This window comes from Lithobates pipiens, unplaced genomic scaffold (genome assembly GCF_037356315.1).
Source record: "Lithobates pipiens isolate NorthernLeopardFrog02 unplaced genomic scaffold, aLitPip1_a1.2 Scaffold_8, whole genome shotgun sequence".
NCBI classification, from domain to species: Eukaryota; Metazoa; Chordata; class Amphibia; order Anura; family Ranidae; genus Lithobates; species Lithobates pipiens.
This window is the reverse complement of record NW_027507903.1, coordinates 545,282,544-545,297,036: the sequence shown is the minus strand read 5'-3', so window position 1 is coordinate 545,297,036 and position 14,493 is coordinate 545,282,544. Positions and strand designations below refer to the sequence as shown.

At 40.4% G+C, this 14,493-nt stretch overlaps 1 protein-coding gene across 1 annotated transcript; it reads left to right on the top strand.

The window, feature by feature from the left end:
• The first annotated feature begins 6,124 nt into the window (after positions 1–6,124).
• On the top strand, positions 6,125–13,933 carry LOC143960833 (olfactory receptor 5V1-like). Its single transcript, XM_077469774.1, has 2 exons — positions 6,125–6,137; positions 12,134–13,933. Exon 2 carries the CDS (start codon positions 12,143–12,145, stop codon positions 13,076–13,078), a length of 936 nt encoding a protein of 311 aa, XP_077325900.1. The 5' UTR covers positions 6,125–6,137; positions 12,134–12,142; the 3' UTR covers positions 13,079–13,933.
• The last annotated feature ends 560 nt before the right edge of the window (positions 13,934–14,493 follow it).

Here is a 14,493-nt window from a genome sequence, read left to right as displayed (position 1 = left end):
GCAAGGCCATGGTTGATGTTTCAAATATGTGAAACATAAAAACGTCTATAATTTTGTAGGAATCATTTAGATTGGATGTTAGCAGGTTAGAAATGAATGACTCTTTTTTCCTGTTTGTTGGTTGTTGATTAGGGTATATGACTGCTTGGAAGTTTCTTCAGGGAAAGTCTGCCTTTAGATCTACTAACCATTTGGAAGTACCACCTGCTATGATACCATCCATTATAACTAATTGGTTCCCATATCTGCATTCTAAGGTTTGAATATATTTATTCTACCATGGTCATAAAAAACTTTTTCTTTTTATTGTTTGAGCTTGAGCTTACAATGTATCCCCTCTTTCTGATAACACTCTGCCTCATGGGGCCTGTATATCCTTCTCTTTGACACACCAGATTTCTCCACATCTTTTCAATGTGCTCGAGACATCAAGGTTATGACCTTTATGGATAAGACATATTCCACAGTTCAGGTGGGGACATACCGGGGGGGGGGGGGGGGCACTCTCGTTCTAACTGTATTTGCGAGAAAATTAAATTTCTATTTTTGATTTGTTTAAAAAATTGTTCTGATTATTAAATATGCATTTTAATATATTGTTTTTCACCTCTAGTTACCATGCTATGCAGTGCTTGTTGGAAGTCTCCTGAGGAAGCCATGGCAAAACATGTAGAGCAAGAAGTCTCTGCTGATTACTCATATTATGGTTACTGTATGATGATACTGTGAAGTCTTTTATACATTTTGTATTAATACATTTCTATATTTTTTATATATTTGACAAGTTATTTTTCTTGGGCACCCTAAAAATCCTCTCTCCTACCAATATATGTATTCTTAGGGATGTGGTGCCCCTTTGACTATCCAACTTCCAGCAATTTACAATATTGTATATTTTATTGTGCACATAAGGGTTGACATGTTTTTTTTTTGTTTTTTTTTAACGTAAGGGATTTGACAGTGCTGTCACTTTGGTTTTTGACATCTAGAACTTAACATTAAATATAATACAGTATATGAAATGGAAAATCCTGTGAAAATGCACTATAGCATGCACTTAAATACATATATAAAATATAAAAAAAATACAGAAAAGCAAATATTCCCCAAATTTTATAGTTAGAAATTACACAACTGAGATCTCAATATTTAAGCGTTCGGGATGCAATGTTTCCAGTTAATAAATACATTTTGTTTCATTTATAGGGATATGTTTCTTCATATTTGAACCTCTCCAATGACCATACAGTTGTGCTTAAAGGGAAGTTCACCTTTACAGAAATATCTGTAAGGTGAACTTACACAGGACCCCCTCCTCAACCCACCCCCCCAGTCTTGCTGACCTGGATCGTGGCAATCTCCAGCTCTTAGCCCCAGTATATCTGCTTCAGGAGTCCGGGGCTTAGAAATCCCTGCAGCTGAATCTCCAAAATTTTCCCTCGTCAGGAGGGATGTTTCAGAGCATTCTAATTGGTCGAGCCAACCAATCAGAAACCGCGTAGCCCACCCTGTCAGCTGTGAAGAAGACACGTGAATGTCGAGGGGATTTCTAAGCCCCCCCCAGTCCCGCTGACCTGGATCGTGACGATCTCCGATTCTGAACCCTAGTATATCCGCCTCAGGAGTCCAGGGTTAGAAATCCCCTCGGCAGCCACGGACTCCTGAGGCAGATATACTGGGACTCCGAACAGGAGATCCCCGCGATCCAGGCTAGTGGGACTTGGGGAGTGGTGAGGAGGAGGTCCTGTGTAAGTTCACCTTATGGATTTTTCTGTAAACGTGAACTTACCCTTTAAAAGTTTGCATTCCCTGGCAGAAATCGTGAAATTTTGACATTGACCATACACAAATATTTGTGTATTTGGCTGCTTATTTGCGTATCTCCTGGACTTGGAACTCATCATCACAAGCAGGCCTGGCTTGTAGTCTCCGCTCTAATTCATCCCAATGGTGTTCTATCAGGTTGAGGTCAGGACTCCGTGCAGGCCAGTCAAGTTCCTCCACCCCAAACTTGTTCATCCATGTCTTTATGGACCTTGCTGTGTGCACTGGTGCGCAGTCATGTTGGAACAGGAAGGGGCCATCCCCAAACTGTTCCCACAAAGTTGGGAGCATGAAATTGTCCAAAATGTCTTGGTATGCTGATGCCTTAAAGTGGAAGTAAACTCCCCTATCATTTTCAGCCAAGGAAGCTGCCATCTTTGCCTCTGTTTAATCTTCAACTGCTATGGTGCTGCACATGTGATTCGTTATGACACCAGCCATTGGATGGTTTGATAGTTTGGCTGAGAGCACAGCCAATGTGCAGTTAGCATTCCCAGCATGCCTTTTTTTTTAACTGTTTAAATCGATGAGTTTACTTCCACTTTAAGAGTTCCCTTCACTGGAACTAAGGGGCCAAGCCCAACCCCTGAAAAACAACCCCACACCATCATCCCCCTCCACCAAATGATTTTAAGGGGTGGTTCAATACTTTTGGCAATATAGTGTGGATAAAAAGAGTTTGGGGTGGAGGAACATGACTGGCCTGCACAGAGTCCTGACCTCAACTGTGGGCAGCACAATGATGTAGTGGTTAGCACTTTCAACTAGCAGCAGTAGGGTTGCTGGTTCAAATCCCGACCACGACATTATCTGCCTGGAGTTTGCATGTTCTCCCTGTGCCTGCGTGGGTTTCCTCTGGGTACTCCGGTTTCCTCCCACACTTCAAAGACATGCTGGTAGGTTAATTAGACCCTGTCCAAAAAAAATTGGCCATAATATGTGTATGTGTATGTCAGTGTTGTAAGTGTGTCGGGACCCTACAGGTTAAAGGACCGCGTAAAAGCTGCAGATGGACACCAGTGGCAAGAAAGCACCCTGATGCGATTCAGTTCGCATAGGTAGCACTATACAAGTCACTCATTCATTCAACCCAATAGAATACCTTTGGGATGAATTGGAGCAGAGACTGTGAGCCAGGCCTTCTCAATCAACATCAGTGCCTGACTTCACAAATGCGCTTCTGGAAGAATGATCAAATATTCCCATAGACACATCTAAACCTTGTGGACAGCCTTCTCAGAAGAATTGAAGCTGTTATAGCTGCAAAAGGTGGAAGAACTCAATATTGAACCCTATGGACTAAGACTGGGATGCCATTAAAGTTCATGTGCGTGTAAAGGCAGGTGTCCTAATACGTTTGGCAATATAGTGTATGTAGTACTGTTTTAACCACAAGAAGTGGCAAAAAATGTTTTGCTGTGTTTTAGCAAAGACACTTGCCCTCTGAAAAATCTTTCATAACAAATTCACATTTTAAAAATAAATATATAAGAAAATAAAAATACCATTTTCATGTACCATGTTTCCATTTTTAAATTATTTGTTAGAAAAAAAGTAGAATAAAAAATATAAAAAACATAATTGTTAACTTTAAAGGTTTACTGTTAAAATATTCATGATGTTAGGGTATATATACAGTGCCTTGTGAAAGTATTCGGCCCCCTTGAACTTTTCAACCTTTTGCCACATTTCAGGCTTCAAACATAAAGATATAAAATTTTTATTTTTTGTGAAGAATCACCAACAAGTGGGACACAATTGTGAAGTGGAACGAAATCTATTGGATTTTTGAAACTTTTTTAACTAATAAAAAAATGAAAAGTGGGGCGTGCAAAATTATTCGACCCCCTTGCATTAATACTTTGTAGAGCCACCTTTTGCTGTGATTACAGCTGCAAGTCGCTTGGGGTATGTCTCTATCAGTTTTGCACATCGAGAGACTGAAATTCTTGCCCATTCTTCCTTGCAAAACAGCTCGATCTCAGTGAGGTTGGATGGAGAGCGTTTGTGAACAGCAGTTTTCAGATCTTTCCACAGATTCTCGATTGGATTCAGGTCTGGACTTTGACTTGGCCATTCTAACACCTGGATACATTTATTTGTGAACCATTCCTTTGTAGATTTTGCTGTATGTTTGGGATCATTGTCTTGTTGGAAGATAAATCTCCGTCCCAGTTTCAGGTCTTTTGCAGACTCCAACAGGTTTTCATCCAGAATGGTCCTGTATTTGGCTGCATCCATCTTTCCCTCAATTTTAACCATCTTCCCTGTCCCTGCTGAAGAAAAGCAGGCCCAAACCATGATGCTGCCACCACCATGTTTGACAGTGGGGATGGTGTGTTGAGGGTGATGAGCTGTGTTGCTTTTACGCCAAACATATAGTTTTGCATTGTGGGCAAAAAGTTCGATTTAGGTTTTATCTGAACAGAGCACCTTCTTCCACATGTTTGGTGTGTCTCCCAGGTGGCTTGTGGTAAACTTTAGACGAGACTTTTTATGGATATCTTTGAGAAATGGCTTTCTTCTTGCCACTCTTGCATAAAGGCCAGATTTGTGCAGTGTACGACTGATTGTTGTCCTATGGACAGACTCTCCCACCTCAGCTGTAGTTCTCTGCAGTTCATCCAGAGTGATCATGGGCCTCTTGGCTGCATCTCTGATCAGTCTTCTCCTTGTCTGAGCTGAAAGTTTAGAGGGACGGCCAGGTCTTGGTAGATTTGCAGTGGTCTGATACTCCTTCCATTTCAAAATGATCGCTTGCACAGTGCTCCTTGGGATGTTTAAAGCTTGGGAAATCTTTTTGTAACCAAATCCGGCTTTAAACTTCTCCACAACAGTATTACGGACCTGCCTGGTGTGTTCCTTGGTCTTCATGATGCTCTCTGCGCTTTCAACAGAACCCAGAGACTATCACAGAGCAGATGCATTTATACAGAGACTTGATTACACACAGGTGGATTCTATTTATTACCATCAGTCATTTAGGACTACATTGGATCATTCAGAGATCCTCGCTGAACTTCTGGAGTGAGTTTGCTGCACTGAAAGTAAAGGGGCCGAATAATTTTGCACGCACCACTTTTCAGTTTTTAATTTGCAAAAAAAGTTTAAAATATCCAATAGATTTCATTCCATTTCACAATTGTGTCCCACTTGTGGGTGATTCTTCACAAAAAAATTTAATTTTATATCTTTATGTTTGAAGCCTGAAATGTGGCAAAAGGTTGAAAAGTTCAAGGGGGCCGAATACTTTCGCAAGGCACTGTATATATATATATATATATATATATATATATATATATATATATATATATATATATGTTTTATTTTAAACTAGTAGGAACTTTAAATTACTGATGCACTATGAGAAAATTAAATATATAGAAATCGTTAAAAATAAAAATCTTTTGTTAATAACATAAATTTTTTTGTACCAAAAATGGAATTCAAGTGTTAGGCCGCGTACACATGCGGGGACTGTTCGCCCAACCTTGTCCGCTGAACAGTGTTTCGGCGGACAGTCCGCCCGTGTGTGGGCTTTCAGCGGACAGTTTCAGCGAACAGTCTGCTGAACAAAGTTTTTCGGAAATTCCGAAAAACTGTCCGCTGAAACTTGGTTTCAGCGAACAGTCCCCTCGTGTGTAGGCTTGTTCGTCAAACTAAGTTCCGCGCATGCTCAGAAAGGATTTACACGCCGAAAGTTGTAATGCAGTGTATAGGACATCGTATTTTCCGTCCCGTCGTACGTGCCGTTCACGTCATCGCGCACGGTTTCAGCAAACTGTTCGTTCGTCGTGTGTGGGCAAGTCCGTCCATGCTAATTTTGAGCGGACTGTTTGCTGAAACTGTTTGACGGACAAAGTTGAGCGAACAGTCCCCGCGTGTGTACGCGGCCTTAGAGTAAATAAGACGAGTAATGAAGTAAAATGTATAGGTTTTCTCCATGGTAAAGCTACTTGTGTTTAAAAAATTGGTTGGAAACTGCAATGTTTCAAATGTTTCACTCCTTTTTCCCTTATAAATGAAAATAATTTTGAAAAAAATCTCAGAAGACCTTAAGATTACAATAAAGTCCTGTCTGTCCCCCCAAAAAATAATATATGTATTAATTCTGTCTAATAAGTAATTATACAGTTATAGTCTCATGATTAGACAAATAGCAGAAATGGGAAAATATGGTCTGGTCCATAGTGGATTGACAGTTGTGAAAGCTCTTGTAGGATTTTGCATTGCAATTATTTCCCCAAAGATTTAGAATGCTTTAAATTGTCAGATTGTTCTTTGAAGCACCAGCGGGAGAACTGTGCTCCAAGGTATGCACAACTCGCTGCACAGCCTTGTTATTAATAACGTTTCTCACAATCCAACGTAACTAGTTTACATTAAACAAATAGACTATTTTATCTAGAATAGAATTACTTTACAGGGTGCTATATTTTTTTTTTTTGTAGTATTAGTTTTTCCTCCTTTTTTTTCTCCCGGGGTAAGGAATGACAATCCAAACAGTAAGGTATATGGTCTGCTTGTGTTATTTTATTCTGCTGCCATTTGCTGTGAATTCATATCGTTTTTATACGACATGAATACAAACACCCTACCCCATTGTTCTCTTAAGCCTTCTGTGCTTATGATCTTGGTTGGCCCCATTTTTTTTATTTTGTAAGCACTGCACTGTTTTATCCCACAACCACATCGGTGTGACCGCCTTAATCTCCAGCATTTTTAGTGCAGCTTTAAATTTGATTGGTAGCTCTAAGCAACAACCAAATTATAAATAGGAGGGAATGTTTGTGTTGTATAAGGATTAGCTTTTTTTTACCTGTTGTCATAAACCCTACAACCATTGTATTGTTTATTATGCACTATATATATATATATATATATATATATATATATATATATATATATATATATATATATATATATATACTGTAAATTGGTTTATCTGCATCTGTGTTTTATTCCCTTTTTTTCAGAGCCATCTTTAAAAATTATTGGACCCTGGGCAAACATTTTCTTGCCCCCGCCATACAATTTTGCTCTCAACGCCAAGCACATTTCTGTACTCCAAGCACACCTCAGTACTCCCAGCACATCGATGTACCCCCCCCCCCAACACATCTCTGCACATCCAATACAACTCTGTACCCCCAGCACATCTTCGTACCCCTAGAAGAGTTCCACACACCCTGTTGCACCTCTGCTTTCTTCCATATCCACTAGCACTTCTTTGTACACTCTTGCACATCTCTACACCCCCCTGGACATCTCTGCACCCCCCCCCCCCCCAAACACACACACACACACCTCCGCACCTCCCAGCATCCTCTTTATTCGACAATACACCTTTGTCCCCCCAAAACAACTCCTTATCCCCAACACTAGTGAGCCCAATGCTGTGATCTCACGACAAAGACATCATAGGGATGTATGCTTTTTGCAGCAGTGTGGGCCCAAGGGACAGCTGCTTAGGGCCCTACAACAATGACTGTGCCCTTTTGCCCCACATTAAAGATGGACCTGCCCTTTTTTAGTTGCAATTTGATGTCTGCTGTCCTTTCTAACACATTATGCTCTTGTGCTGCCAATTTTTAACTTAGTTTTATTTTCATAAGTCAAAACATTGACATATAACTATTGTTCATGTCCTGTGCCATCCCTATATCCAAAATACAATAAGCTATGTATCAGGAATTTCTAACACAGCTGATTCTACCAAGACAGAGAATGGGAGCTGATCCTTCAATGTTTATGGGTGCCTTTTAAAAGTTCTTTCATTTGTGCTTTGATAGGTAAACATTGTTACCGTCTTCACTGTTAATTTTCCCAACCACGTAGCTCTCGAATTTACTAATTTTTTATTGAAACAAAACTAGCAAAGTTCCACTACCAAAACAGTTCTATTAAACTCTAATGCCGCGTACACACAATTGGAATCTCCGACAACAAATGTTCGATGTGAGCTTGTTGTGGAAAATTGGTGTGTAGGCTCCATCGGACATTTTCTGTCAGAATTTCTGGCAACAAAAATTTGAGAGCTGGATTCCCAATCGTGTGTACACAATTCAGGTGTACAAAATTCCATGCGTGCTTGGAATCAAGCAGAAGAGCCACACTGGCTATTGAACATCCTTTTTCTAGTCGCGTCGTACGTGTTGTATATCAGCGCGTTCCTGCCAAACGGAATTTCCAAAAACATTTGTGTGACCGTGTGTATGCAAGACAAGTTTGAGACAACATCCGTCAGAAATCCACAGTTTGGTTGTTGGAAATTCCGATCGTCTGTACGTGGCATAACCGTTTTTATTGGGGCCTGAAAAGAATGTTGCTTTACAGTTTAAAAAATATATAAAAATTCCTCTCATTATTTCAAATGATCAAACTATTCCCACATTAACAGTGTCCATGTATAATACTAATATTTTTTCCTTTTAATGTTTACCTGTAGTAATCTTTTCTCTGCAGTTTGTACAATACATATTATTTATTTATCTATATAATAATATACACTCACCGGCCACTTTATTGGGTACACCTTGCTAGCACCGGGTTGGACCGCCTTTGGCTTTCATAACTACCTTAATTCTTTGTAGCATGGGTTCAACAAGGTGTTGGAAACATTCCTCAGAGATTTTGGTCCATATTGACATGATAGCATCACACGGTTGCTGCAGATTTGTTGGCTGCACATCCATGATGCACATCTCACATTCCACCACAGCCAAAAGGTGCTCTATTGGATTGAGATCTGGTGACTGTGGAGCTCATTGGAGTACAGTGACCTCATTGTCATGTTCAGGAAACCAGTTAGAGATGATTTGAGCTTTGTGACATGGTGCATTATCTTATTGGAAGGAGCCATCAGAAGATGGGTACACTGCAGACATAAAGGGATGGACATGGTCAGCAACAATACCCAGGTAGGCGGTGGCTTTTAAACAATGCTAAATTGGTACTAAGGTCCCCAAAGTGTGCCAAGAACATATCACCCACACCAGTGGCGGCTGGTGCTCAAATTTTTTTTTTTGGGGGGGGGGGGGCAAACAAAATGTGAAAAAAATCATCAATTGCAGCCACTGTGCCATCAAACGCTTCCACTGTGCCCATCAAATGCTGCCACTGTGTCATCAAATGCTGCCACTGTGCCATTAATTGCAGCCACTATGCCATCAAATGCTGCCACTGTGCCCATCAAACACTGCCACTGTGCCATCAAATGCTGCCACTGTGCCATCAATTGCCGCCACTGTGCCAAACACTGCCATTGTGCCCATTAAATGCTGCCACTGTGCCCATTAAATGCTGCCACTGTGCCATCAAATGCTGCCACTGTGCAATCAAATTCTGCCACTGTGCCCAGCAAATGCAGCCACTGTGCCCATCAAACGCTGCCACTGTGCCATCAAACACTGCCACGTGTCATCAAACGCTGCCAGTGTGCCCATCATATGCTGCCAGTATGCCTATCATATGTTGCCAGTGTGCCCATCATATGCTGCCAGTGTGCTCATTAAATGCTGCCATTGTGCTCTTGAATGCCCCCAGTGTGACCCCCGCCTGCTCGCCATCTGCCCGGCACATACCCTGTCTTGGTGGGGCAGCAGGTGACGGTGACGAGTGGTGTCCTCCATGCGTCTCCTGCCGTCCTCATCTCCCGTCCTCTCCTCCCGATAGGTATCCAATAGTGGCGCCTGTCATTTCAGCCAGTCAGGAGTCAGGTAACAGACCTAAGCACCTGATAGGCGGAGAGGCAGTTTAGTGTTAGGAAAGTGAATAGTCATTCGCTTTTCTAACACAGCTGAGTGACCTGCGAGCGCCCAGCATTGCGCTCAGCAGGGCGCCCAGCATGGCGCTTGCAGGTCACCTTTTTTGACGCCTATTAGAGCCTAAGGTGCTTCAAAAACAACCCCCGCCACTGTAATTCAGACACCCTGTGCTCAAAAAGGGTCCGGCGCCTGAATAGGGGGCGGCAGCAGCGGCCTTAGAAAGATTCATGCAATGCATGAATCTATCTATTGGTGATAGAGGGGTGGCAGGAGAGAGGGGTGGCGCTCGTGCACCCTTAATCACTTACAGACCGGACCATTTTGCTGGTCAAAGACCAGACCACTTTTTGCGATTCGGCACTGCGTCGCTTTAACTGACAATTGTGCGGTAATGCGACGTGGCTCCCAAACAAAATTGACATCTTTTTTTCCCACAAATAGAGCTTTCTTTTGGTGGTATTTGATCACCCCTGCGGTTTTTATTTTTTGCGCAATGAACAAAAATAGAGCGACAATTTTGAAAAAACGCATTCTTTTTTACTTTTTGTTATAATGAATATCCCCCAAAAAATATATAAAAAAAAACATTTTTTTCCCTCAGTTTAGGCCGATACGTATTCTTCTACATATTTTTGGTAAAAAAAATTGCAATAAGCGATTATTGATTGGTTTGCGCAAAAGTTATAGCGTTTACAAAATAGGGATAGTTTTATGGCATTTTTATTAATAATTTTTTATTATTTTTTTTTTACTAGTAATGGCGGCGATCAGCGATTTTTATTGTGACTGCGACATTATGGTGGACACATCGGACATTTTTGACACATTTTTGGGACCATTGTCATTTATACAGCGATCACTGCTATATAAATACAGTGATTCCTGTGTAAATGACACTGGCAGTGAAGGGGTTAACCAGTGGGTGGCAGTGTAGGGGTTAAGTGTTCCTAGGGGTGTGTTACTAACTGTGGGGGGGCTGGGCTTTCATTTAGTGAACACTGATCTCTGCTCCAATCACATGGAGCAGAGATCAGCGTCACTAGTTGCTAGGCAGAATGGGGAAATGCTGTTTACAACAGCATTTCCTCCATTCAGCCACTCCGTGAGACGATCGCGGGTATGCCCGCGGCGATCGAGTCCCCGGGACCCGCGATTGTGCTCACTGGGGTCCTGACCGGCACGCGAGCGCGTCGCCGTGCTCACGATGGCAGGGAGGCATTGAAGATTGGACGTACCTGTACGCCAATATGCCTGCCCGTGCCATTCTGCTGACGTACATCGGCGTGGGCTGGTCGGGAACCAGTTAATGCACGGGCTGCCAACCATCTGAATCTTGCAGCTGAAATCGAGACTCATGAGATCAGGCAACGTTTTTTTCCAATCTTCTATTGTCCAATTTTGGTGAGCCTGTGTAAATTGTAGCCTCAGTTTCCTGTTTTTAGCTGACAGGAGAGAAAACCAATGTGGTCTTCTGCTTCAAGGTTTGATGTGTTGTGCATTCAGAGATGGTATTCCGCATACCTTGGTTGTAACTTGTAGTTATTTGAGTTACTGTTGCCTTTCTATCATCTCAAACCAGTCTGCCCATTATTCTCTGACCTCTGACATCAACAAGTCATTTCTGTCCACACAACTGCCACTCACTGGATATTTTATTGGACCATTCTCTGTAAACCCTAGAGATGGTTGTATATATACAGTATCTCACAAAAGTGAGTACACCACTCACATTTTTGTAAATATTTTATTATATATATATATATATATATATATATATATATATATATATATATATATATATATATATATATGTTACTCTGGCATAAGGATGGTAGAATAATATAGTGAAGTAGACATTCAGAATATTTAAGAGTATTTAAGAATATAGAAAGACATAATTTTACTAAATTTGTTCAAATATTTTATATATGAACAAGGAAACATTACGAAATATATTTAGGGACATAGCTGCATTACTTTCAAGATGCCCCAAAAAACACCTTTCATTTCTTAAAGTGACTGTCACTTTTTTAAGGAGCTGGGGAAAAGCGAAGCAAACAAATAATACTTGCCCTCACTGCTGCACTCAGAGTGGAGAGAAGCTTGCTGCAGAGGTTTCAGCATCCGTCTCACTTCTAGGAGTGTTGGATGTGTGGTCCCCTGCTTGGTTCTATGGTTTATTTTGCTGGCCATTACATCACTACTGTGTCCTGTGGTAATAAAGAGGCCCGCAAATGAGACCGCAGTAGGGTAAGTGATTTTCAGATTTTGCAGCAAGCTTAGACCTTCAACACAGTAATCATTGGTGGTATGGCCATTATAACAGGTAAGTATCAACTGTTTGCTGTGCGAGGAGGATTTTCATTTCATTTTAAAAATACCAACAGTGCTGCTGTAATGGGCCAAATTTCTTAATTTGGTCTTTTTAAAAATAAAGGTATATTATGCAATCAATCACTCTGACAATCTTGTAATGTGTCTGGATGGAATAATATATTTTACCTTTTAAAAGCCAAAATTGTGAAAAAATTATTTTTCTGTAGGTTGACGATATGAATAATTGTACAAGTAATACTTTGAAAGAATTTTTTATTGCAGGATTTGAAATCCTTCCAAATGGACAAATATTGTTATTTATTGTACTGTTATTATTGTACTTGTTTACAGTCATGGGAAATCTGACTATTGTCACCCTTGTCTCTGTGGTGTCACAGCTTCACACACCGATGTACTTCTTTTTGTGCAATCTCTCTTCTGCAGATATTGCCTATATCACAGTTACTTTCCCAAAGCTGATGTCAATTTATTTGACCCAAGACCATCGTATCACATTCCGTGCATGTATTACACAGCTATATTTCTTTTTATTATGTGGACAGGCTGATATATTTATACTGACTTGTATGGCCTATGACCGCTATGTGGCAATATGTAAGCCTTTGCAGTATTCCTTAATAATGAACAAAGTAGTGTGTAGTGTAATGGTTGCCTTTTCCTGGCTTATGGGTATATTAAATTCATTGTTGCATGCCTTAATTGCATCATCATTACCATTCTGTCACTCCCATGAAATTGATCACTTCTTCTGTGACCTTAAAACCCTGAATACATTGTCTGGCAGTAACTCTAAAAACCGGGACATTCTGACAACTGTGCAGAGTATATTTATTGGATGTTTGCCTTTCCTTTTTATTGTAGTCTCCTATGTGAACATCATTTCTACAATATTAAAAATCAAATCTTCAAATGGACGTCTGAAAGCTTTCTCTAGCTGTACCTCGCACCTTACAACTGTAGTATTATTTTATGGGCCAATTATATTCCTGTACATGAAACCAGAGAGTGGTACTTCTAGAGCAAGTGACAAACTTCTCTCGATACTGTATGTAGCAGTGGTGCCGATGGTAAATCCTTTGGTCTATAGCTTGAGGAACAAGGATGTTTTGGTTGCAATTTCCAAAATAAAACAATATTTTAAGAAAGTGTAGGTGCAAACGAAGAATGCTCCCATGGAATAAAACTACTGCAGGAGTTCTATATTTCCAATGGACCTTTGCTGTGCAAACAAACTTCTGTCTTTGTTAATGGTCACCACTTTTGATGGGATCTCCAAGACTTCCATGTTCCCTCATTACTTGAAACTGCATCATGGGTGATCAGGCATGCACCATCTTATCAGAAAATTATGACAAACTGCACCTCTTTCTCTTCTTCCAACTTCCTCTGACTTCCTAATTATGCCTTAATCTGTAACATAGATATTGCTGTTTAATATTCTTTATCACATCTTTCTTTAGAGTCATTGCACATAGTACTGATGTATGAATGGCAGATCTTCTTGGCAAAGAGTTCCTATGCAAAAAAATGCAACTATGGTCTATAAAGTGTGTGTTTCCATGTGTATAAGAGCATAAAAAGTCCTACAGCTGTACTATAATGTAACTTATATGGCCCAACTACCAAGCACTTATCCACAGAGACTGCAGCAACCCAATGTCTGAATACAGAATATGCAAGAATAATAATAAAAATACATGCGCCATCTCTTATATGTGGTCATAAATGCAATCAATAATAAATTCTAAAAATGCAGAATACAATCAATTGTGCAAAGAAAATTAAATAATAAATAAATGTGTGTGCCTCTTGTGGCAAAAAAAAAAAACGAACACAACGATAAAAATTCTTAAAAATATAAATAAATACATTTCATACACCAGGCAAAGGTGAATACCAATGGAATAATGCCTCTCCAAGTACTCCACCACCACCAAGTGTGCAAAACTCCTTACCAGAGAAAGCATACCTATGTGTTATAGGTCAGTTTAGCATGAATTTTCAGACATTCATCCAAATTCTGAACTTTTGGGGCGTTCAGCTGACTCCTGAACTTCTGAGGATGCTTGGTTAAACCCTGAACTTTTGGGGTGTTCAGCAGGAATTGCTTCTCGGAACATCCCATATTGCAATACCAATACCATCATTGCCAGAGTCATGCCCACACACTATCAAAGTCTGCTTCCTCAACAGCCCCTTGTCAGGGTGTTAGGAGTTCAGCGAGGGAAGGCTGACATTGCTTTATACTGCTTTGTGTTTAATTCAGTACTTAGAGCTATATACAGTACTATATTCAGTGCGGTATGTATATTTACTACTGATCTGATTTTTGCAGTGAATTGCAGTTTGTGTGGCTAGGGAGAATGAAGTGTAAGCCCACCTGTATTGACTGTGATTTTCTAAGACCGTTTGTTTTAGGACTATTTTTATTTTTTTGTGTACTGTCATTTGACAGTGATTTAAACTCTTGCTTTTTATTTTCTTTGTAAATGTCATTTTGTGTAGCACATCCTACAGCAAGAATGAAAAAAGGCATAGGGGGTTATTTACTAAAGGAAAATCCACT